This window comes from Trichomycterus rosablanca, chromosome 3 (genome assembly GCF_030014385.1).
Source record: "Trichomycterus rosablanca isolate fTriRos1 chromosome 3, fTriRos1.hap1, whole genome shotgun sequence".
In the NCBI taxonomy this organism is placed as follows: domain Eukaryota; kingdom Metazoa; phylum Chordata; class Actinopteri; order Siluriformes; family Trichomycteridae; genus Trichomycterus; species Trichomycterus rosablanca.
Window position 1 is genome coordinate 2083218 of NC_085990.1, and position 26829 is coordinate 2110046.

General features: G+C 46.1%; 1 protein-coding gene across 1 annotated transcript; it reads left to right on the top strand.

The window, feature by feature from the left end:
* The first annotated feature begins 289 nt into the window (after window positions 1-289).
* On the top strand, window positions 290-26486 carry LOC134310763 (transcriptional repressor p66-beta-like). The gene is made up of 11 exons (XM_062992408.1): window positions 290-376; window positions 13649-14017; window positions 15281-15407; window positions 15485-15616; window positions 16889-17020; window positions 17302-17460; window positions 18089-18428; window positions 19490-19692; window positions 20273-20383; window positions 23152-23347; window positions 23783-26486. Exons 2-11 carry the CDS (start codon window positions 13650-13652, stop codon window positions 23917-23919), a joined length of 1905 nt encoding a protein of 634 aa, XP_062848478.1. The 5' UTR covers window positions 290-376; window position 13649; the 3' UTR covers window positions 23920-26486.
* Window positions 26487-26829: the final 343 nt, after the last annotated feature.

A 26829-nucleotide genomic window follows, 5' to 3' on the forward strand; every position in this document is an offset into this window, starting at 1 on the left:
AAGCACAGTTCCAGGACGCTTTCCGAGACCGAGCGTACGAGCTCCGGCTCCCCGGGCCAGCAGTCACAACAAGCCGCTTTCATTCACACATCTGCGGGCGCCCGTGGCCGTGGCCCCGCCCCTCTCCTCTCTTTCGCTTCTCTGCGCGCCGACCCGACAACAAACCCGTAACGCGAGGCGCGTCACCGACAACAGCTCCGACCAATCAGCGGCCCGGGGCTGCGTGCCGAGCGAGCGCGACCAGCGCGCCGAGCTCCAATCAGCGGCTTTGTGTTGCTGGCCGGCGCCGGGATCAGTCGCCGGAGGTAACGGAGCGTCTCAGCATCCCCGAAGCAGACCGGAGCGAGAGGGAACCTGCGGGGTGAAGGCGACCGAGGTGAGACCGGGGATGCACCGCGGCCTCTTGACTTGACTCCTGTGCTTGCGTTTTAACAGGGGTGAATGTTTACCCCCTTACAGCTGCGCTTAAGGGTCGGGGAGGGTTCGATCAGCGCGTATTCGCGTCCACACAGCTGATTATAGTTACTTACAGATCACATCCATCCGCTCACGATACCGGACGCGCTCCGAACCGAACCGAACCGACCTGAACGCTGCGAGTCGTGCGTCGTGCGTCTTATACGGATCGGGTCGTGATCGATACTTTTGGGGGGGATGTTTTCCTCCAGACGATCTCATTGTTTCTTCCCGAGTCTCTCGGGGGTTCGAAGCCCAGACTGTGTAATATAAAGCTTCCCTCTACCTGCTGCGTGTATACGCACGACCTATAGGATGAAGAATGCATTATATATATATGTATATATATGTGTGTGTGTATATATGTGTGTGTGTATATATATCTACAGTATTGTTTATTTTGGATGCGTTGCGTTGTGCGCGCTGGAGAGCCGCTGCTGATGGCGCACCTCCTGCTGCGGGGTAAAATAAAAGATCCTCCTGCCATCAGCCATTTGCGTAAGTGGAGACGCGTTCTCGCCCTCAACTTGTTTCCAGAGCATGCAAATGGCTACCTTGTGATGTCCTATTTATCAGGGAGCGCGGTGGATACGGAGCGAGACGCTCCAAAAACATAACAAGAAAACAAGGAAACACCGCGCAGGGGCAAAAGTGAGAGCGCAAATTTTACACATTCTGACGCACCACCAGTGCGCATGGTGCACTTTTGACACTTGAGGTTAGTTTACCCCCCCCCCCCCCCCCCTCCCCCCACTCACACCCCCCATTCCACCCTGAGCTTCCTTAAATTGTAAGAGGCAATTTGCTGTGGCACCAGTTAGTGCGCATGCCTCCACGGGCTGGGAAAGTTATACAGAATTGGAACCTTCATTTATTTATTAACACCGCTTTATCCGAATCAGGGTCGCGGTGGCGGTGGGTGCAAGCACACTCATATTTAGGAGTAGCAATTTTGTATCTCCAATTAACCTGACTGCACGTCTTTGTATTACACACTATACACACACACCACTCTATTACACACACACACACACTATACTATTACACACTATACACACACACACACACCACTCTATTACACACACACACACTATACTATTACACACTATACACACACTATACTATTACACACTATACACACACACTATTACACACTATACACACACACACACCACTCTATTACACACACACACACACACTATACTATTACACACTATACACACACACACTATTACCCACTATACTACTATTACACACTATACACACACACACCACTCTATTACACACACACACACACACACACACACACACACTATACTATTACACACTATACACACACACTATTACACACTATACTACTATTACACACTATTCACACACACCACTCTATTACACACACACACACACACACACACACACTATACTATTACACACTATACTACTATTACACACTATACACACACACACTATTACACACTATACTACTATTACACACTATTACACACTATACACACACACCACTCTATTACACACACACACACACACACACACTATACTATTACACACTATACACAAACACACTTACACACTATACTACTATTACACACTATTACACACTATACACACACACACTATACTATTACACACTATACACACACACACACCACTCTATTACACACACACACACACTATACTATTACACACTATACACACACACTATTACACACTATTACACACTATATACACACACCACTCTATTACACACACACACACTATACTATTACACACTATACACACACACACTATTACACACTATTACACACTATATACACACACCACTCTATTACACACACACACACACACTATACTATTACACACTATACACACACTATTACACACTATACACACACACACTATTACACACTATACACACACACTATTACACACTATACTACTATTACACACTATACACACTATACTACTATTACACACTATACACACACACTATACTATTACACACTATACACACACACACTATTACACACTATACTACTATTACACACTATACACACTATACTACTATTACACACACACTATACTATTACACACTATACACACACACACTATACACACACACACACACTATACTATTACACACTATACACACACACTATACTATTACACACTACACACACACACTATTACACACTATTACACACTATACACACACACTATACACACACTATACTATAACACACTATACACACACTATACACACACACACTATACTATTACACACTATACACACAGACACTATACTATTACACACTACACACACACACTATTACACACTATTACACACTATACACACACACTATACACACACACTATACTATTACACACTATACACGCACACACTATACTATTACACACTATACACACACACAGTATTACACACTATTACACACTATACACACACACTATACACACACACACTATACTATTACACACTATACACACACACACTATACTAATACACACTACACACACACACTATTACACACTATTACACACTATACACACACACTATACACACACACTATACTATTACACACTACACACACACACTATTACACACTATACACACACACTATACTATTACACACTATTACACACTGTACACACACACACTATTACACACTATTACACTATACACACACACACTATTACACACTATTACACTATACACACACACTATACACACTATACACACACACACACACTATACTATTACACACTATACACACACACTATTACACACTATTACACACTATACACACACACTATTACATACTATTACACACTATACACACACACTATTACACACAGTACACACACACACTATTACACACTATTACACTATACACACACACACTATTACACACTGTACACACACACACTATTACACACTATACACACACACACACTATACTATTACATACTACACACACACACTATACACACACACACACACTCGTAATTGTGGGAGTCTGGAGTTTGGGGTAAAATTTTCTTTAAGGCAAAACAGACTGACTATGAGAACGGAGTGTGTGTGTGTGTGTGTGTGTGTGTGTGTGTGTGTGTGTAATAGCCGTTTATGGTATGTAGTCCGTCCTGAGTCCTTTACGACCCCCTTTGTCATGAGAGCGGATCGCATCTAACGTCCCGTCTAACGACCCCACGCTCATGACTAACCTAGAATTGAGAAATGAAATGCTTCTAACTTGGTAGCAGCAGTTTAGGGAAGGTCCTCTCCTGATCCAGTATGAGCGAGCTCTATAAAGACATGAAGAAAAGCTCCAGCGTCCTGCACAGAGCCCTGACCTCTTCGGACTGTGGAAGGAAACCGGAGCTCACGTAGGAAACCCACACAAACTCCGCTCCACCTGGGAATCGAACCTAGGACCTTCTTGCTGTGAGGCAAACCTCCGTGCCACCCTACTTGTTGGAACGTTCTTAGATTCTATGGGAATTTGTGCCCATTTAATGAAAAGATGGCAGCATTTCTAGGGCTGGTTGGTGCGTCCAGACCATCGGTACCAACGTTGAATACCATTCTTTTACTGGGAAAGCTGATTTTGAAGTGTGTCTATGGGAATTTGTACCTATTAAGTCAAAACAGCGTTTTAAGGTCGGGCTTGAAATCAGTCAGTGTTCCAGTTCATCCCAGTTGTGGTGTGACAGCATTTGTACAGTGCCGCTTGGTACAGTGTCGGTCCATCACTCACACATAGGAAGAAATCCAAACAGCCAATCCACCTACTGGTTATTTTAAGACCTGGGAGGAAAAACGTACCCAAAAGATCTCTTTTAGACATGGGGAGAACATGCCAAACTTTTTACATAGGACGCATGGCACCATGTTGCTGTGTGGATCTGGAGCCATTATCCAGACCATTGACCCTGGATGTAATATCAGTCTTTTATGTGAAAGCTGATTTTGAAGTGTGTCTGTGGGAATTTGTACCCATTAAGGATTCCCAGCTTGTAATCGGTAAGTCTTCCAATTCATCCCAGCAGTGGACGGTGAGGTTGAGGTCTGAGGCGACAGTGCTACCCACCGAACCACAGAGGCATCCCAGACTCACATTTACACTCATATCTAAGGGCAGTTTGGAGCAGGTAGTCCAACTACTGGCATGTTTGTTGAAGTAAAGTGAACGAAGCACGTGCATCTTAAACACAGTACAGGGTCCGGCTGGATGGAGGCGGGTTGTACCCATATCGGAATGACACCATTGGCTAGACTGGTACTCGGATGTCTGTGATTGGTCGATCACTGGGTACGTTGTTCTGTATGGCCAAAAATATGTGGACGCCCGACCATGAGCTTTCAGTCGTTTCTGGGAAAGCTTCTTCTAATGATTTTGAAGTGCATCTATGGGAATTTGTACCTGTTAAGAAGTCAGAACAGCGTATTTAAGGTCGGGCACTGATGTTGGACGAGGAGGCCCGGCTTGAAATCAGTCAGTGTTCCAGTTCATCCCAGTAGAGGTCAGTGAGGTCGAGATCGGGTCTTTGCGCAGGCCACCAAACTCATGTCCTTATAGAAATGGCACTGTAGCATAACGGGCCTTCCCTAAACGGTTATCACAATGTTAAAAGTGAAATCCCCTCTAGGTATGAGTGTGTGTGTGTGAATGTGTGTGAGTGAATGTGTGTGTGTGTGTGTGAGTGTGTGAGTGAATGTGTAAGTGTGTGTGTGTGTGTGTGTGTGAGAGTGAATGTGTAAGTGTGTAAGTGTGTGTGTGTGTGTGTGTGTGTGTGTGAGAGTGAGTGAATGTGTAAGTGTGTGTGTGAGTGAGTGAATGTGTAAGTGTGTGTGTGTGTGTGTGAGTGTGTGAGTGGATGTGTAAGTGTGTGTGTGTGTGTGAGTGAGTGAATGTGTAAGTGTGTAAGTGTGTGTGTGTGTGTGTGTGAGAGTGAGTGAATGTGTAAGTGTGTGTGTGTGAGTGAGTGAATGTGTAAGTGTGTGTGTGTGTGTGAGTGAGTGAGTGAATGTGTAAGTGTGTGTGTGTGTGTGTGTGTGTGTGTGTGCTTCCTGTAATGGACTGGGGACCTGTTCTGGGTGTTTCCTACCTTCCGCCCAGTGAATCAGACCCACTGTGACCCTGACCAGAATAAAGCAATGAATGTTCGTCCCACCACTTAAAACAGCCAACACACACACACACACACACACACACACAGACCATATACACACCATACACACACACACACACAAAATATATATATATTTTGTGTGTGTGTATAAATATAAATATAATAAATATATATAAACACACTACACACACACACACACACACACACACACACAGACCATATACACACCATACACACAAACACCCATACTATTACACACTATACACACTATAAATACACCATACACACAAACACAGACCTTAAACACACTACACACACAGAGACTATAAGCACACTATACACACACACACACACAACCTATACTATTACACACACACACACACACACACACACTATACTATTACACACTATACACACACACACACACACACACTATACTATTACACATTATACATACACACACACACACACATGTAATTGTGGGAGTCTGGAGTTTGAGGTTCAATTTTCTTTAAAGCAAAACAGACTGATGATGAGAACGGAGTGTGTGTGTGAGTGTGTGTAAGTGTGTGTGAGTGTGTGTAAGTGTGTGTGTGTGTGTGTGCGTGTGTGTGTGCGCCAGCTGTTTATGGTACATAGTCCATCCTGATTCCTTTACGACCCCCTTTGTCATGACTAACCAAGAATTGAGAAATGATATGCTTCTAACTTGGTAGCAACAGTTTAGGGAAGGTCCTCTCCTGTTCTGGTATGAGCGAGCTCTATAAAGACGTGACGTAAAGCTCCAGCGTCCTGCACAGATCCCTGACCTCTGCCCCTCTCAACAGCTCTGGGATGAACCGGAACATCGACTGATCGATCAGTGCCCAGCCTTACAAATGGTGTATGGCACAAATTCCCACAGACATACTCCACAGTCTTGTTACATTTACATTATCGGGATTAAGCGGACGCTTTTATTCAAAGCGAGTGACGGTATACAGTCTAAGCAATTGAAGGTTAAGGGCCTTTCTCAAGGGCCCAACAGTGACACCCTGGTAGTGGTGGGGCTTGAACCAGCGACCTTTCGATTACTAGTCCAGTACCTCAACCGCTAGACTACAGCTGCCCTGTGAGAAGCCTCTGTTTTAATACTGTTTGTTTTGAAACGGGACGTCCAACAAGCTCACGGTCAGGCGTCCGAATACTTTTGGTCATATAGTGTATCTTCCTGTCGTAGAACAGAACCTGTTGCATCTGGACCGCTTCTTTTCACCAGCACCTGGGTTCATACGGGGATCCGTATCGCGCACGGAGAGTCATTTATCGATCATGTGATGCTCGTCTAATTGTGCAGTGCCATCGATCAGCCAGCAGAGGTCGTAACCGCAGCAGGGACTGTATACGCTGCTTGTGCTGCTAATAAACGTCTTATAACGGCCCAATGTAGCTACCCCTCGTAGCTACGTAGCCTATGTATAACGTACCACGCCCACACGCTTGGACGGTTTTTGATGGTTGACTTGTCGTCTGTGTTTACTCTGTTTTCGTGAGCTCTTGTCTTGGCTCGTCCCCCTGATCCGAGGTTTTTGCGCGTCCGTATACGAGCGGTGCTGATTTTTTCTGAGGTCAGGAACCGTCTCGGACCGCCTCGGCCTGCGTGTTATAAAAACGACGAGGGTAAACGATCGGCGACTGGTGAACGTCCGGATCGTTTTCTTCCCCTCCGTCTCACTGCCTGTTTGAACTGGGATTCAGTCGGGTGTTACTGGAATGTGCCACAGCCGATCGATCGTACCGGACACGCACCGCCTCTACTATGCACGCGGACACACCCGGGGTCGGTCACATGACCCTCTGGGGTCGGTCTTTATTCCCTTCGCCGTCTCACGTGCTTAATCAGAAACAGAAGGCCGGGCCTACACGTGAGGATCATTAGTTTGCCTTCAGAAACGGCGCTGTCCTGATCAGGGTCCGGGTGAGCCTGAAGCCCACACAGAGATACAGTACAGTATGTTTCAGGTGTGAAGGGTGAGAGTTCTTCACAGGGCATCATGCTCTCCTTGTGGGTCACTCTGGATTTGCAATAAGTGACCGATCCTTAGATGCGTCCAAAAATCACTACAATCCTAAGACGAGGTTTGAACCCAGGTCACGAGGTTGACAAGCTGTGCAGCACCCACACTGCTCTGTCACAATCCTCAACATAAAAGTCTGTATGATATATCTATCTGTACACTCTTCTGAAAAGCTTCTGACAAGACTTTGGAGTGTGTCTGTGGGAATTTGTGCCCATTTAGTCAAAATATAACCATGTTTGTATGGCTGGGTGTCCCGATCAGGGTCCAAGTGAGCCCGAAGCCTACACAGAGATACTGTACAGTACGTGCAAGGCGGGAAGGGCTTCTGACTAGACTTTGGAGTATGTCTGTGGGAATTTGTGCCCGTCCAGTCAAAATATGCCCGCATTTGTATGGCTGGGCGTCCCGATCAGGGTCCAAGTGAGCCTGAAGCCTTCAGTTTTTTATGGGTCACTCTGGATTCGCCCTAAAATCCTAAGACGAGGTTTGAACCCAGATCACGAGGTTGTTGTACCTGATCTTTTCAGCTAGAACAGCAGAGGAGGCTTCTGACAAGACTTTGAAGTACGTCTGTGGGAATTTGTGCCCATTTAGTCAAAATATGACAACGTTTGTATGGCTGGCCGTCCCGATCAGGGTCCGGGTGAGCCCGAAGCCTACACAGAGATACTGTACAGTACGTGCAAGGCGGGAAGGGCTTCTGACTTGACTTTGGAGTACGTCTGTGGGAATTTGTGCCCGTCCAGTCATAATATGCCTGCACAGATCGATCAGTTGATGTTCCGGTTCATTCCAGAGCTGTTGATGTCTTGCTTTGCTTTATAGAGCTCAGGCCTTCCCCAAACTGTTGCTGCAAATCATTTTATGTCCTTTATATAATCGATGAATGTAATGATTAGAAGGGGGCGTCCCAATACTTTTGACCCTATAGTGCAGGCGTTCCTGTTCGGCCGAACCCCGTCCTGGCCTGACTCTGTTCCTCCTTCGCCCCCCACCCCCGCCCCCCCCCCCCTCGTCTTCCTGGCTTTGTCCACGCCCGCCCCTGCGCCCCTCCCCGTCCGCCTCGGGCTACCGCAGAAATTAAATTGATTAGTGGTACCGACTAAAAATAGATGTAGCGGTTGCCATGGTAACCCCCCCGGAGCCCGGAGTTGTTGCCTCGTCTGATGAAGGACCGCGCTTAAGTAAGTGTTGTAACGGCGGCGGCGGCTTTCTCGCTCGTTACCGACCGGCGTCGTCCTGATTTCTGCCCCTCGTTCGACCCCGGACAGGTCAAGGTGGGAGGGGGGGGCGGCTTGGGGCTCCCCTATGGCCTCTCTTTGGGGTTCAAAGGCTCACGTTTTGGGGAGCAGCAGGGGGACAAGTCGTGCTACACAAATTAGCGGCGTGTTCTTTCTCTTGGCCGTCAGTGCAGTGTGTGTGTGTGTGTGTGTGTGTGTGTGTGTGTGTGTGTGTGTGTGTGTGTGTGTGGGATGCTGAATGCCGCTCGTGCCAAATCGTTGGCTCAGTTTGGTAGCTCGGTGAAAACACAGAGGCTTGACAAAATATTCAGCCCCCGGTTGAATGACCTAGAATTTGTGCCCATTTTCTCCCTTTTTCTCCCAATTTAGTCATATCCACTTCCTCTTCCTCTGCTAGAGACCCCGATGGTGTACGAGGAGGGTATGTTCTCCTGACACGCCCTCCCTCCGACCCCTTCTTATCCCCCATACTTCAGTGGATCTGCGCGTGAGGTCGGTCTCGTGCATGGAGAGTCACGCACTGATCCCCACGTTCCTCCACTTCTGTACAGGCGCCTCGGACTACTAACCAGGGTCCTTACACAGCGTCCAAGACCCTGGAGGTCACCAAAAGTACGCGGACACCCCTCCTGATGATCGAATTCAGTTCTTTCTGCCACATCCGTTACTAACAGGGGTATGAAATTTTTTTTTTAACATTGTGCCAACAGTTTGGGGAATTCCTTTTCCTCTTTTCTCTGAGCATGTGGTGCGAAGGTCTCGACCTTACTCAACACTTTAGGGATGAATTCAACTTGGATCACGAGCCAAGCCTGACCTCAGTGACTGAATAGGCACAGATTCCCACAGACACACTCCAAAGTCTTGTAGAAAGGCTTCCCAGAAGAGTGGATTATATTAAAGCTATTAAAGGATATTAAAGGAAAGAATATCTGACTCCCCGTCTCTGGGGCTCCCGGTGGCTTTGACTCTCCGTCTTTGGTACCCGAGGGTTTTGACTCCGCAGCTCTGGGACACTGGGGGGTTTGACTCTTCATCTCTGGTGTCCGGGAACTTTGACTCCCTATTTCTCGGGCCCTTGGGGGATTTGACTTCCCGTCTCTGGGGCCCCGGGAGCTTTGACTCGTGGTCTCTGGGACCATAGAGCTTTGACTCTTCGTTTCTGTGGCCCCGGAAGCTTTAACTCCCCATCTTTGGGACCCTGGGGCTTCGACTTCACAACTCTGGAACTCTAGGGCTTTTACTTCATGCTTCTTGGACTCTGGGGCTTTGATTTTCCGTCTCTGGAACCCAGCGGGGTTTGACTTTCCATCTCTGGGACTTTGGGGCTTTGATTTCCCATATTTGAGACCCCGGGGCTTTGACTTCACCTCTTTGGGGTGCTGGGGCTTTGACTACATGTCTTTGGGGCCCTTGGGGGCTTTGACTTTCCATCTCTGGAACTCTAGGGCTTTGACTTCACATCTCTGGGACTCTGGGGCTTTAACCCATTGCCTCTTGGACCCTGGGGCTTCGACTTTCCCATTTCGGGGGCCCCGGGAGCTTTGATTCCCTGTCTCTGGGACTTTGAGGCTTTGACCCATGTCTGAGACCTTGGGGCTTTGAATCCATGTCTCTGGTGCCTACAGGGGCTTTGACTCCTCACCTTTGGGGCCCTTGGGGGCTTTGACTCCCTGTCTCTGAGGCCCTGGGAACTTTGAATTTCCGACTCTGGGGCCCAGGGCTTTATTGGGGACAGTAGTAACCTAGTGGGTAGAGCTGTAAGTCACCAACTGAAAGGTTGTGGGTTCGAATCTTGGCTCTGCCATGCAGACACCATCGGGCCCCCGAGCAAGGCCCTTAACACTTGGCTTTATCCTCTGCTTCTAAACAAGCTGGTATGTGTGTAAAAAATTTTTTTATCGTATATACATAATAAATAAAGTCGTCCCATATACCCTCGATTTTCTTTAATCTGGTATTATGTGATTTGGGACGCAGCCGCTCTCTCGATCACAATCACAGTCTTCATTCCGGTTACTCCCGACCGCGCCTGCAGGTTTGTCAGAACGTCAGTGACTCGAGTATCTGCGTAGTTCTAAAGAGCGGAATGCAGACGAGGGGGGTGGGGGTTGTTCGGGGTGGTTGTGGGGGGTGAAGGGGGGGGGGGGGGTAACGTGGCACCCGAACTGCCCTGTACAGTAACGTGAGCGGGTTGATTGGCAGCCAGATGCGGAGTGAACGTGGGGGATTGTGGGATTGGGGGAGGGGTAGAACTGGGGTATTGATATACCAGTGTGGCACTGAGGAAGTATGTGCTGGCTCGGTGCCAATCGGCGGGCATTTTATAACTGTGTGTGTGTGTGTGTGTGTGTGTGTGTGTGTGTGAGAAAGAGTTAGAAGAGCAATAGGACAGTGAAAAAGTAAGTGTGTGTGTGTGTGTGTGTGTTTATGCTTGCACACACTAGGGGAGGGGGAAGGTCTGGACTTACAAAGGATCCACACACACACACACACACACACACACACACACACACACACACTGGCATGATGGAGGCGTCCGTGTGTCTTTGTGCGGCGTTTCAGTAACGCAACTCACACTCACACCAGTTTCAGTTCTAATACTGCACACACACACACACACACACACAATATAAACACACACACACACACACACACACAATATAAACACACCATACACACACCGAGAGACCATAAACACACTATGTATACACACACACACACACACACACAGAGACCATAAACACACTATATACACACACACACACACTGTACACACACACAGACCATAAACACACTATACATATATACACACACACAGAGACCATAAACACACTATATACACACACACACACACACACACACACACACACACAGACCATATACACACCATACGCACACCCATACTATTACACACTATAAACACACCATACACACACCATAAACACACACCCCATAAACACACCATACACACACACACAATATAAACACACACACACACACAATATAAACACACACACACACACACACACACACAATATAAACACACCATACACACACACAGAGACCATAAACACACACTATATACACACACACACCATAAACACACTATATACACACACACACACTGTACACACACACAGACCATAAACACACTATACATATATACACACACACACAGACCATAAACACACTATACATATATACACACACACAGAGACCATAAACACACTATATACACACACACACACTGTACACACACACAGACCATAAACACACTATACATATATACACACACACAGAGACCATAAACACACTATATACACACACACACACAGACCATATACACACCATACGCACACCCATACTACTACACACTATAAACACACCATACACACACCATAAACACACACCCCATAAACACACCATACACACACACACATACACTATAAACATACCATACATACACACACACCACACACACATAGAGAATATACACACCATACATACACACACTAACACTATAAACACACCATACACACACACACACACACACACACATACACTATAAACATACCATACATACACACACACCACACACACATAGAGAATATACACACCATACATACACACACTAACACTATAAACACACCATACACACACACACACACACACACACACACACACACATACACTATAAACACACCATACACACACACACACACACACTATAAACATACCATACACACACACACCACACACACATACACTATAAACACACCATACACACACCGTACATACACACACACACCATAAACACACCATACACACACACAAACCATACACACGTTACACACCAAATAATCAGACAATAAACACACAATACACATAAGTGATACACAGTGCACACAACATACACACATTACACACACAAGAAAGACAATGTACACGTTACACACATGATACATGATAAACACTCAACACACACACTATGTAAATAATAAATGAGGGCGGCACAGTCTCGGTGGGTGGCTCTGTCGCCTCACAGCAAGAAGGTCCTGGGTTCGATTCCCAGGTGGAGCGGTCCGGATCCTTTCTGTGTGGAGTTTGCATGTTCTCCCTGTGTCTGTGTGGGTTTCCTGCGGGAGCTCGGGTTTCCTCCCACAGTCCAAAGATGTCCATGACTGTTTGTATATATATGTGGTGACGGTTTTAGAGTGGGATGTCCCACATGGTCCACATACTTTTGGCTGTACACCCTCAGTTTTAAGCTTTTTTTCACCACACCTCCATCTTAGCGCCTCCTCTCCCGTGCCATCTGAGAGCCGCCGGGGGCGTTCGAGTAGTGCTGACTGGCACAGCGCCCGGAGCTCTGCTTGTGTGTGTGTGTGTGTGTGTTGGGGGGGCGGACACACACACACATCTCTGTGTGTGATTATGTTGCGTGTGTGTGGCAGGAAAGTGGGAAGCTGATTCGTTTAGGGAGGAAAAGTGAAAACAGTCGGACGTTCTGATGCAGAACAGAAACCCGTGGGTGGGGTCTTCGACGCTGTGTAACCGTGGACCCTGTGGACCCTGGTTAGTAGCCCGAGGCGCCTGTACAGAAGTGGAGGAACGTGGAGATCAGGGCGTGACTCTCCCTGCGCGAGACCGACCTTAAAGGCCGATCCACCGAAGTACAGAAATGGACTGCGTTTCAGCTGCGTTTTTTGCCCCTTTGCGTTTCAGGATGGACCGTATAAGCGAGGAGGCGCTGCGGCTGAACCTGCTAAAGCGAGGCCTGGACCCGGCGGATGACCGCGCCCGAGCTCACGAGAACGTCCTGCCCAAGAGGCTGAAGGTCGAGGGTCACGAGGCCATGGAGAGGCTAAAGATGCTGGCGCTGCTCAAGCGTAAGGACCTGAGCGGCCTGGAGAGCGGCGCAGAGCCGCCGGGGGCCGCGCGGGCGTCCGGGGCCGCGTTACAGAGCTACGCCACCGCCTACGAGGAGAAGCTGAACGGCAGCCTGAGGGGGGCGACAGCGAGCCACTCGCACACGGGGCGCGGCGGGAAGGAGAACATCAGCGACGAGCCGGTGGATATGAGCGCCAGGAGGAGGTAAGGACGAACCGGACTGGGCAGGTTTAGGGCGTGGCACTGACCCTGTTATTCTTCCACAGTTACCCTGTAAAAACCACAAACACACACCTGAGTGGAGCCGCACACACACACACACACACACACACACACACACACACACACACACACTCATAATAATAATAATTTAACACGTGTGTATGCAGCAATTGAGCTAAAATACAGACCTGAGAAAATAGGTGGATGGTGCGCTGCAAAATGGGTCCTGAAGACCCGGGTTCGGTCCTCGTCCTCAGTCACCGCCTGTTCAGTGTTTTACATGTTCTCAACCGGGGTGTACCCAGCAACCCTTTGTATCGAATCCAGGGTGTAGTCATTTTAAATTTTTATTAAAAATAATTTTGTCATGTCCAATTCCCTCTGCTGCATCATTGAAGCTAAAATTTTAAATTAAATAAAACATTTTAAATTAAATAAAACAATAAAAAATAAAAAATGTAAAAAAAAAAATATAAAAAAAAAAAAAAATAATAATAATAATAATAATAATTGAAAAACAAAAACAAATTAGATGTAAAAAATTTCAAATACAATTTTAAATAATAAGAATAAAGAAAAATTAAAGCTAAAATTAAAAATAAAGTAAAACAATTAAACATAAAATGTAAAAAATTTAAAAAGTAATAAAAAATAAATAAATAATTAAAGCTAAAATGATGAATTAAAAATGTAACAAAACATTTAAAAAATAAAAAAAAATTAAAGCTAAAATTACAAATTATAAAAAAAAAAAAAAAATGTTTTAATTAAATTTTAAATTTTAAAAATGAAAGCTGAAATAGTGAGGCATGCAGACTAGAAGCTTAGTGGTTGAGGTACCGGACTAGTAATCAGAAGGTTGCCAGTTCAAACCCCACCACTGTTGGGCCCCTGAGCAAAGTCCTTAACCCTAGATTTCTTGAATTGTATTCAATCAAACACGACAAATACATAGCCCTAAGAGACGCAGTATAACAATATACTCCAGGTGTTTCTCCTCTGCTGGTGCGATGCCTCGACTGACCAGTAGTAGTCGCTGTTCTAGCTAGATGACACCCCAGTTGTTTTTTTCTTCCCATGGGCACTTGGACAGACCAGCCCGACGGCACAATAGCTGCAGTGCCTGCAACAGACAAACACCCCAATGAGATCAGGGTCTCCAGCAGCAGAGGATTAATTGGCTATGACTAAATTAGGAGAAATAAATGAGATAAAAACATTTTTTGATCTTATTTCTGACCCCAGTGTCATGGATAAGGAGCGCCAGACTCCGTCCCCGGACGTCATCGTCCTGTCCGACAACGAGGCGTCGAGTCCGAAGGGAGCGAGCAGGGAGGAGAAGGTGAAGCCCGTGAACCTGGACATGTTCAAGGTAAAGAGAAACCATGAAGAACATCTGAGCAGGGTTCTGGATCTCCGGATCTCAGTGTGTGTGTGTGTGTGTTACAGGGGAAGAGTGTATCTGAGCGGCAGTGGGTGATCAAGGCTTTGAGAGAGGAGCTGAGGCTGGAGGACACGCGTCTGGTTCTCCTGAAGAAGCTCCGACAGTCACAGCTACAGAAGGAGAACCTCGCCCACAAGGTCTGGAGCTTCATCTTGTTGTACTGGTATGAGTGTAGCAGGTACAGCAGTGTAGCAGGTACAGCTGTGTTGTTGGGATTTATTTTACCAGACAGTTTTGGGTTCCCACATGGAGCCGTATAGTGTACCTAAGTGTAGCAGGTACATCAGTGTTGTTGGGATCTGATCAAAGACACCAACCGCTTCTTATCACCAGACAGTTTTGGGTTCCCTCACAGAGCCGTATTGCATACCTGAGTGTAGCAGGTACAGAAGTGTTGTTGGGATCTGATCAAAGACACCAACCGTTTCTTATCACCAGACAGTTTTGGGTTCCCTCACAGAGCCGTATAGCGTATGGAGAGTCACGCTGTTTTCCATGTGACTTGTAAAAATTTAGGCTGTGCTATCGGCCTGCCGGGCATCCACACAGACGTGATTGGTTGGAATGGCGTGTGCAGTACATTGAGATTGTTTTTCCATGTATCCCAGAGTGCCAGGGTCAGAGCAAAGTGTCCGGAGCCCAGAGGGTTCGCTCAAGGGTGTTCCTGCCGTGTGCCCAGTGTTTCCCAGGATAGAAATAAATAAATAATCTGATTAGACGTCCATAAGTCCTTAATTTTATGTTAAACACATTTAAAAGACCAGAACAGTGAGATTAAAATAGATGTGATTTAAAGAAGTGACGCTACGGCGGTCGAACAAAGCTGCGTTACATCTGCTACCAATTAGTGGACGGAGAAAAAAACAATCCCGGAACTGGGTGCATCGCTCTGTCGCAATTTTCCAATAAACATTCCGGCTATAAGGAAAATCCGGATCGGAGGCCGGCAGGAGCGGATTCGGAATGACGGATAACGTCACATGATCATCACAGCGTGACGAAATGCGGACGCAAGAATCTAAACCCTGTGGGTAGCACTGTCGCTTCACAGCAAGTAGGTCCTGGGTTCGATCCCCAGGCGGGGCGGTCCGGGTCCTTTCTGTGCGGATTTTGCATGTTCTCCCTGTGTCTGCGTGGGTTTCCTCCGGGAGCTCCGGTTTCCTCCCACAGTCCAAAAACATGCAGTCAGGTTAACTGGAGACACTGAATTGCCCTATAGGTGAATGCGTGTGTGTGTGTGTCTGCCCTGCGATGGACTGGCGGACCGTCCAGGGTGTTACTGTGTGCCTTGCACCCATTGAAAAGCTGGCACAGGCTCCAGCTTCTCAATGGGTGGCACTAACTGGCACCCAGTTATTGAAGGACCGGACTAACCGTTTCCATTCCTCTGTATTATTTCTTTCCGCCAGGTTTCGGTGGTCCAGAGCGGCACCACGTCCGTTCACCCGTCGGCCCACAGCTCCCAGTCCAGCGCTAAACTCCCAGTCAGATCGGCCCACACACACCACGGCTCAGACTCCCAGAACCTTCGTGTGGCACAGGTCAGCAGCACCCACATTCTCACCAACACACACTGATCAAATCACACACACACACACACACACACACACACACGCGGAACACCAGTAATGCGCAGCTCATGACTGCCATCGTGTGGCTGCAATGAAATCTGCAGTTTTACCAATATTTGTCCTACTGAGGTCCAGAAAGGTCATGTGACCCTGTTTTTTAAACAATAATTGAAACATAAAAGCAATATTTCAATTGAGTCTGATTATTATTTATAAAGGAATTCGCTTTAATGTGTTTTTCCTCTTCTCAGGGTCAGAGTGTGATCCGCTCAGCGTCCAGTTCCTCCATGCCCCAGATGATGATGTCACAGCGAGTGGTCGCGCCGAACCCGGGTCAGCTGCCGGGCCACAGAGTGCCCATCAAACCGGGCAGCATGCGCATGTCCACAAGTAGTGTCGGCTACCAGCAGGTGTGTTTGTGTGTGTGTGTTGAAGGGTGTTATTGTTGGCTGTGTTTCAAATCACATACTGCATACTACACTCAGTATATACTGCATACTACACTCAGTATATACTGCATACTACACTCAGCATATACTGCATACTACACTCAGTATATACTGCATACTACACTCAGTATATACTGCATACTACACTCAGTATATACTGCATACTACACTCAGCATATACTGCATACTACACTCAGTATATACTGCATACTACACTCAGTATATACTGTATACTACATTCTATACTGTATACTACACTCAGCCTACACTGTATACTGCATACTACTGTACACTCAGTACATACTGTATACTACACTCAGTACATACTGTATACCACACTCAGTACATACTGTATACTACACTCAGTCTATACTGTATACCACACTCAGTACATACTGTATACTACACTCAGTCTATACTGCTAATACAGTCAATATATACTACATACTGCACTCGACTACTATGTGTCAAAGAGTGTGTGTGCTAGTCTGTGGTTCTCTTTGGTCAGCATGGACAAGTTAACAGTTGCTCTTGTTCTTTACACTTTAACCGTTGTGTGTGTGTGTGTGTGTGTGTGTGTGTGTTCCAGGCGTCCAGTCAGCACATCTCGGTGCCCCAGCGGTCCGGCTCCTCCTCCATCTACATGAACATGGCGCACATGCAGGCGGTGGGCGTGGCCGGGATGACGGGGGCGCTGGGCGTTTCGGGCGTGGGCTCCTCCTCCTCCGGCTCCTCCGTGCAGGACGTGGCCAGCAGTCAGGCGGCTGCCAAACTGGCTCTGCGTAAACAGTTGGAGAAAACGCTGCTGGAGATCCCGCTCCCCAAACCGCCCTCCCCTCTGCTGTACTTCCTCCCGTCAGCGGTGAACTCCGAGTTCATCTACCTGCTGGGCCTGGAGGAGGTGGTGCAGAGCGTCCTCGACAGCCAGGGTGAGGGGCGATGGCGCTTTCGGTCTGTGTGTGTGAACTGCTGGAGGCTCGGATCAGGGGTTCACTTACTTTTTTAAACTATTTTATTACTCCGTTTTTGTCCCAATTTAGTCATAGCCAATTAATCGTCCACTGCCGGGGACCCCGCATATTTGCCTGGGACATTCTGAGATTCAAACACATTTACAGAATCATGTCCTTCTGCTTTCCCTAACTGGGCCTGCAGAGGGCGCATGGAGGCGCAGATGATTGATGCGTCGGTTCCTCCTAACTGACAGTCACCTGCACCTTGTTAAGTGTTGATTCACTCCAGCTGGAAGTGTTTCTTTTGCCAGCTCCTCTGGTGGTGTGTTAGTGTGTGTTGTGCTGGTTTTTAAACACCTCACTGTCACTGCTGGACTGAGAATCATCCACCAACCAAAAATATCCAGCCAACAGCGCCCCGTGGGCAGCGTCCTGTGACCACTGATGAAGGTCTAGAAGATGACCGACTCAAACAGCAGCAATAGATGAGCGATCGTCTCTGACTTTACATCTACAAGGTGGATCGACTAGGTAGGAGTGTCTAATAGAGTGGACAGTGAGTGGACACGGTATTTAAAAACTCCAGCAGCGCTGCTGTGTCTGATCCACTCATACCAGCACAACACACACTAACACACCACCACCATGTCAGTGTCACTGCAGTGCTGAGAATCATCCACCAGCTAAATAATACCTGCTCTGTGGTGGTCCTGTGGGGGTCCTGACCATTGAAGCACAGCATGAAAGGGGGTAACAAAGCATGCAGAGAAACTGATGGACTACAGTCAGTAATTGTGGAACTACAAAGTGCTTCTATTATTGTTATGGCTGATCGGTGTACTGTATATTTTTAGCAGCCTCACAGCAAGAAGGTCCTGGGTTCGATTCCCAGGTGGAGCGAACTGAGTCCTTTCTGTGTGGAGTTTGCATGTTCTCCTCGTTTCTGTGTGGGTTTCCTCCCACAGTCCAAAAACATGCGGTCAGGATAATTAAAGATGTGGTTTAATCAGTGTGTGTGTGTGTGTGTGTGTGTGTAGGTAAGACATTCCTGTCTTCCGGTCAGCTGGAACCCTTCGCCTGCGCTCAGTGTCGAACCGACTTCACCCCCCACTGGAAGCAGGAGAAGGGCGGGCGCATCCTGTGCGAAACCTGCATGACGTCCAATCAGAAGAGGTCTCTGAAGGCCGAGCACACCAACCGGCTGAAGAACGCGTTCGTGAAGGCTCTGCAGCAGGAGCAGGTAATAACCTGGTGATCTCCTTACACAGATGCATTTCTCATCATCCTACACCCCCGAGAAGAGGGCGTGTCTAAATCCTTAGCTTCCTTAAAATGCTCCGGGTGTGGCGCCTTAATTCTGAGTGATGATCTGACTGAACGACGAGGGAGCGCCGGCGCCTCCTCAGCTCTGACGACAAACGTGGCGGACGAATCAATGCGGAGCAACCAACAGAGTTCTTTTTATCGCCTAGTCCGAGGGAGGGAGGGTTGTAGGGGTTCCTCATACCTGCTGCAGTTACGACCTCTGCTGGCTGACCGATGGCGCTGCACAGAGACAGAGGTCAGTGCGTGACTCTCTGTGCGCGATACGGATCTCCGTATGAACCCTCCTGGTGCAGGTTGGTACTGCACACGTGTCGGAGGGGGCGTGTGCTAGTCATGACCCTCCTCCGGGGGAATGCATATAAAAATATAAATATATATAATTGAAAATGTGGAGCAACCAACGGAGTTTCTTTCAAATGTACATAAATTCTCGTCGATGTTTAATCTGTATAAACTGTAATTATATAAGTGTGGTTTATTTGTGTGTGTGGTAGGAGATTGAACAGCGGTTGCAGCAGCATTCTGCGCTCTCCACCAGCCCCACAGTGTCCGCGGCAAGTGTGAGCAAAGCCGAGTCCATGATCCGACACCACTCAATCAGACAGGTAGATCCAAACATGTTTGTTTTATATTGCGGTGCTATAAAACCTCATCAGCGTGTGAATCTGAGCTGAATCTGCATCAGTGTGGAATAAGCGTCAGATCCAGGGTTACAGCTCCACGTGTATCTGTGTTTATCTGGATTCTCCTCCCTGTTTCACTTTTAAACTTGTGTTACAGCTCCAGCTTCTGAGAAACGGTGAGAATCAGAATCAGCTTCTCCCAGAGTCTAAAACGCTTCTGGTTCAGAATAAAGCTTAACGTGGTTTAATGTAGTAAAAGAAGGAGACAGGAGCACTAAACTTCTCTTCATTATTACTGCTCATAAGTTCCTCCACTAATCACATTCCTCACTCGCTGTTTTACTACGATAAGAGTCACGTTAAACTAAGAGTCGCTTTTACCGCCTCATATCAAACAGTTCGTCTCATTGGAGGAGCTTTGAAAAGGTCAGCGGAGCAACATCACCATGCTCCATAGGAAACAACGGCACAGCGGTTTTGCTGCTTTGGAAAAAAGATATTGGGTGTGTTCGAAAACTTAGTGAGCTCTCCTATTTGGCTCCTGAGAAGGAGGCTGTTCAAAATCGTAGATGCCTTAATATGCTCACTAGTAAGGTATCTTTTTTTTTTTTAACCCTTTGATGCACAACCTGGGTCAAAAGTGACCCAACTGAGTTTTTATTTTCTATATCTTTGCAATAAATTAATTTTGTCATTCAAGCTTCCATGAATTCCTCAATCAACTTGTTTTTGATCATCAGAAATCCTTATTTCAGTTTTATATTTTTTACTTTTTTGTATCACTACCCTTCTAATGCACAACATGGGTCAAAAATGACACTTATGTATTTACTATGGAATTTGACAGGAACTACTGACATTTGTAAGTGTTTGTAGTCAAAAACATATTTACTGATCTTTTGAAAGACAACCAAAGATTAGGCTCTTGAATCTTGAATCTGTCCAATACTATTTGCTTGCTAGCTGTTTACATATTGTAGTATAGATAGCTTTTATTAGCTAAGACAGTAAAAACATGAATAACTGAATAATGTGCATATGAAAATGGAATGGATGAATATGGGTCATTTTCCACCCATGTTGTGCATTAGAAGGGGTTTGCTTAGCTTGTGCATCAAAGGGTTAAGACTTATACTTTATTGATTTTGTTCTCTTCGTTTCACAATGTAAAACAAAACAAATACTTCTGCAGATACATGACATATATACCGAAGAGTGAAAATTTAAGTAAAATAGAGCAAAGAGCTATCAAAGGACGTCAGGGACAAGATTGTAGACCTGCACAAGGCTGGAATGGGCTACAAGACCATCAGCAAGAAGCTTGGTGAGAAAGAGACCACTGTTGGTGCGATCATTCGAAAATGGAAGAAATACAAGATCACAGTCAATCACCCTCACTCTGGAGCTCCATGCAAGATCTCACCTGGTGGGGTAAGAATGATTCTGAGAAAGGTGAGGTCAGTCCAGAATTACACGGGAGGAGCTTGTCAATGATCTCAAGGGAGCTGGGAGCACAGTCACCAAGAAAACCATTAGTAACACACTTCGCCGTAATGGATCGAGATCCTGCAGTGCCCGCAAAGTCCCTCTGCTCAAGAAGGCTCATGTACAGGCCCGTCTGAAGTCTGCCAATGAACACCTGAATGATTCAGAGAAAGCTTGGGAGAATGTGATATGGTCAGATGAGACCAAAATTGAGCTCTTTGGCATCAACTCCACTCGCCGTGTTTGGAGGCAGAGAAATGCCCGGTGGGGACGGTGTTCTTTGGGGTCATATCCAGCATTTCTCTGCTCCCAGCTCCCTTGAGATCATTGACAAGCTCCTCCCGTGTAATTCTGGACTGACCTCACCTTTCTCAGAATCATTCTTACCCCACCAGGTGAGATCTTGCATGGAGCTCCAGAGTGAGGGTGATTGTTGGTGCGATCATTCGAAAATGGAAGAAATACAAGATCACAGTCAGTGGTCTCTTTCTCACCAAGCTTCTTGCTGATGGTCTTGTAGCCCATTCCAGCCTTGTGCCGGTCTACAATCTTGTCCCTGACGTCCTTTGATAGCTCTTTGGTCTTGCCCATGGTGGTCGAGAGATTTGAACGGAAGAAACTGATTCTGTGACAGGAGTCTTTTATACAGGGACAGGACTAATTTGTGCGCCTCATGGGCACATAACCGGTCTGTGGGGGTCAGAATTCTTGCTGGTTGGTAGGGGATCAAATACTTATTTCCCTTAATTAAATACAAATTAATTTATAACTTTTATTTAATGTTTTTTTTCTGGATTTTTTGTTGATATTCTGTCTCTCTCTGTTAAAATAAACCTTCCATAAAATTATAGACTGTTCAAGTCTTTGTAAGGGGGTAAACTTACAAAATCAGCAGGGGATCAAATACTTATTTCCCCCACTGTATGTCGTTTATTTGCAATTTCAGTACATGGAGGGAGATGTTAGTTGTCATGCTAGCTCGTTGTGCTACCTCATCCCATTGGTTTGAATGGCATGATGCAAAATGTGTTGTAATCGCCGATGTAATCGCCGTCTAAGTAATGCATTCGAATATCCTGCCTTATAAATCGATGACTTATTAGAATCCTCTCTACTGAGGCAGCTGCCTGTGGAGGCAGTAAGACAGCGAGGCAGCTCACTAGGTTTAGAACACACCCCTTGCCTTGAGTGCTGCATGTGCGTCTCTAAAATCGAAATATACGTGCGGATCGATCACGGTGCGTGAATGTTCATTTGCTCCGCAGGCCCAGGTTCAGTCCCAGGTGCTCGTGCAGCGAGGACTGTCCGGTGCCAGCTCCACGGCGAGGGGCGTGCTGTCGAACTTCGCACAGGCCTCCCAGCTCACGCTGCCCGGCGCCATCATGAGCATGGCCAGCAAACACTGCTCCACGTCCAGCGGCAGGTCACACGACGGCAGGCATCAGCTGTACGGCATTCCTGGTAAGTGTGTGTGTGTGTGTGTGTGTGTGTGTGTGTGTGTTACCGGGGGTAACGGGGATCAGTGCATGACTCTCTGTGCGCCATACGGATCTCTCTCTCTCTCTCTCTATATATATATATATATATATATTATGGCAAGCCAAACAGGAAATATATAGCAAACACATATATGGAATGAAACTCGATATATATAAAATAAAAACTGATATATATGGAATGAAAACTGAAATATATAAAATGAAACGAGATATATATATAAAATGAAACGAGATATATGGAATGAAAACTGATATATATATATATATATATATATAAAATGAAACTTGATATATATAAAATTAAACTTGATATATAAAAAATGAAGACTGATATATATAAAATAAAACTTGATATATATAAAATTATATATTGTGATCTTTGTCTCTCTCCTCTCAGGAGTTAACATCGCGTACCTGAGCTCCGGTGCTGTCGGGGGTCACAAGTCGTCCAGTTTAGCAGACAGACAGCGAGAGTACCTACTGGACATGATCCCTCCCCGCTCCATATCCCAATCTATTACTGGACAGAAATAAGCCTTCAATCGCACAAAACACACACACACACACACACACAACCTCACCATGACAGGTTTGTTTCCTCCCTCTCTCTCTCTCTGTCTCTATTTAAACACTTGCGTCGCTACACTCCCAGTTACAGTTCCCAGTTCCCATCTGTGAACGGGTAGAAGCTTCATCGGTGACGTCCAGTCAGTCTGCACGTATGCAACCCTTCGTCCATACCACTTCCCCCACCGACTCTCCACTCCACCATCACTGTACGTGTGTGTGTGTGTGTGTGTGTGCACTTTCTGGTCCGGATACGTTTCCCTTTTCAGCATCTATATTCCGAACGTCCGTGTTTTCACATGCTGGCAATATACAGGAGGTGACCGGAGACCGGAACCAGTCAGACTGGAACCAGTTTAAACCGACGTCTCGTCCCTGAAAGACAGGATCAGTGTTTAACTCAAATGAAGATGCCTTATACGACATTATACGATAATGTGTGGAACTCGTCACTCGTAGAAGACGCTGCACTACTCGCTCTCCGTTTCCTGTAAGCTGGCTGGCGCTCTTGTACTGGTTATACTGGTCTGAGTGGGATTTCTGTACAGGTTTGGTTATTTTCCCAGCGCGCATAAGCCGGTCGTGTTAAATATCGGCTGCGTTCACACTGCAAACGAACAGCCTACCTAGTGAGTAAGGTAGTAGTAATCAGAAGGTCACTGGTTCAAGCCCCACCACTGCCAGGCTGCCACTGTTGGGCCCTTGAGCAAGGCCCTTAACCCTCAATTGCTCAGATTATATACTGTCACAGTACTGTAAGTCGCTTTGGATAAAGGCGTCTGCTAAATGAAGTCTAAACAGTCAGATTAGAGAATAAAGAGCCAAAGTAGCCACTGTTGGGCCCCTGAGCAAGGCCCCCAACCCTCAGTTGCTCAAATTGTGTTTAGTCATCATTGTAAAAAGTCACTTTGAATAAAAGCGTCTACAAAATGCTGCAAATGCTGACTCCGCCAACTTTGCGTTGTTAATGTGTAAATTAATGACATTATGAGGCGGCCGAATTATAACTAATGAATAAATAAATGGCTCCTTTGTGCGGCTCCCATCAGGGGGCGCCACATTCATTTTTATCATCTTACCCTCCTATTGATCCAGACTTGTGATTTGCACTAAGGGTGCACTACTGTGTTCCCTCAATAGCTATAGGGATTTGAACCCCCGGAACCCTGACCATCATAATAAGGCGTCTAATCTGCAGCGTGAACGCAGCCGTGAATCTTACGCATCTGTTTTTTTCCGTCCTCACACATTCACGCACTTTAAGCACGCACATTCGGTCGTGTGATGGTTGCATGGTGGTGCTTTTTTTTGGAAGGGGAGGGAGGGCATAATTAAAGTTAAAGTCTGTTGACTCTAAAAAAAAAAGTACAATTTTTACTTTTATTAGTTGGTTCTTTGAATTTTAAAGGTGTGGAATAGTGGAATATCTGATGCACTGGCCCTTTAAAAAAAACTAAACAGTGCAATGTTAACCCTGTCATGCATGAACTACAACAACATGAATCAAGAATTTATTTCCAAAATGGTTTAATTTTCCTTTCTTAATTAAATATAATTCATTAAGAGTTATTCATGTGTCCACTCAGGTGTACAGCATGTCTCTGAGTTTCACTGAGAGTGATATTTCATTAACAGCCCAATAAATATAAATAAATAAATGTATTTAGTAAAATTAGTAAATTTATTAAGTAAAACACAAACTTTTAATGATGTACAACAAAATGCTACCATGTTTTAACATGTACCTGCTATGACAAAACATAAAAAGTCCTCTGCCCTGTGAAAACATGGCACAAAGGCACAAGAAATGTCAAGCAAATGTACTTGGTCTATTATGTGCATAGAGCATCTTGGCATCGGTGTGCATTTTTTTGTTCCTTAATCTGAGGCCAGTGGGCGGCACGGTGGCTAAGTGGGTAGCACTGTCGCCTCACGGCAAGAAGGTCCTGGGTTTGATCCCAAGGTGGGGCGGTCCGGGTCCTTTCTGTGCCGAGTTTGCATGTTCTCCCCGTGTCTGCGTGGGTTTCCTCCGGGTGCTCCGGTTTCCTCCCACAGTCCAAAAACGTGCAGCCAGGCTAAGTGGAGACACTGAATTGTCCTACAGGTACCTGGCCGCTAGATGCACAAACCAGTGCATTGTAGTGCCGGTCCCAAGCCCGGATAAATATGGAGGGTCGTGTCAGGAAGGGCATCCGGCGTAAAAACTGTGCCAAATCAATAACGCGGATCACGATCCGCCAGCGACCCCTAACGGGAGCAGCCGAGGAAATAGATAGAATCTGAGGCCAAACGTTTTCTCATCTTGGTACAAATGGTACAAAGAACCTTGTGATTCTCTTCTGTATATAATCAGAGACTCAAAAATTCTAAATTTTAATTTAATACTATTAAAATTAGTGTGGTTTATAAAAGAAATCAGACTTGAGGTGTGTTTGGTTGAAATGTCCCCAGAATGCATGATGTCCATTGTAGTGGACACGTGGTTAATTGTAATTTACCGCTTTAAAAAAATAAATATTTGACCAACACAGTGATTGTATTGCTTCTTAGATGTTGCTTTTTGTGCTTAAATTTTTATCAACCAGAAAGGATGCCTTTTAGTAGAAGAATTTTACAGAAATCCCCGCAGCAGATGGAGTTTCTGATATTCTGTCAGCTATTTTGATATTTGGTTTACCATATGATTCGTTGCACTTGCAATTATTGGCCTCATGGTGGCGCCACACTGGGTTGTGTGGTAGCGTCTCCTTAAAAGGGCTATGCAAATAGAAAATAATGACTTTTAAATAGTGACCATCATGCACGAAAGGGTTAATTACAATTAAAAATGAATTTCCGATTTCTCAGCTTGGCATCATTATAGAAAATGTCTCTCAG

What these genes read in the sequence shown, in the direction of transcription:
- LOC134310763 (XM_062992408.1), top strand. Translation starts at nt 13,650, where the DNA reads ATGGACCGTATAAGCGAGGAGGCGCTGCGGCTGAACCTGCTAAAGCGA. An exon ending in AGAACCTTCGTGTGGCACAG is followed by an intron (nt 17,021 to 17,301) that starts GTCAGCAGCACC and finishes TCCTCTTCTCAG; the next exon opens with GGTCAGAGTGTGATCCGCTC. An exon ending in GACACCACTCAATCAGACAG is followed by an intron (nt 20,384 to 23,151) that starts GTAGATCCAAAC and finishes TTTGCTCCGCAG; the next exon opens with GCCCAGGTTCAGTCCCAGGT.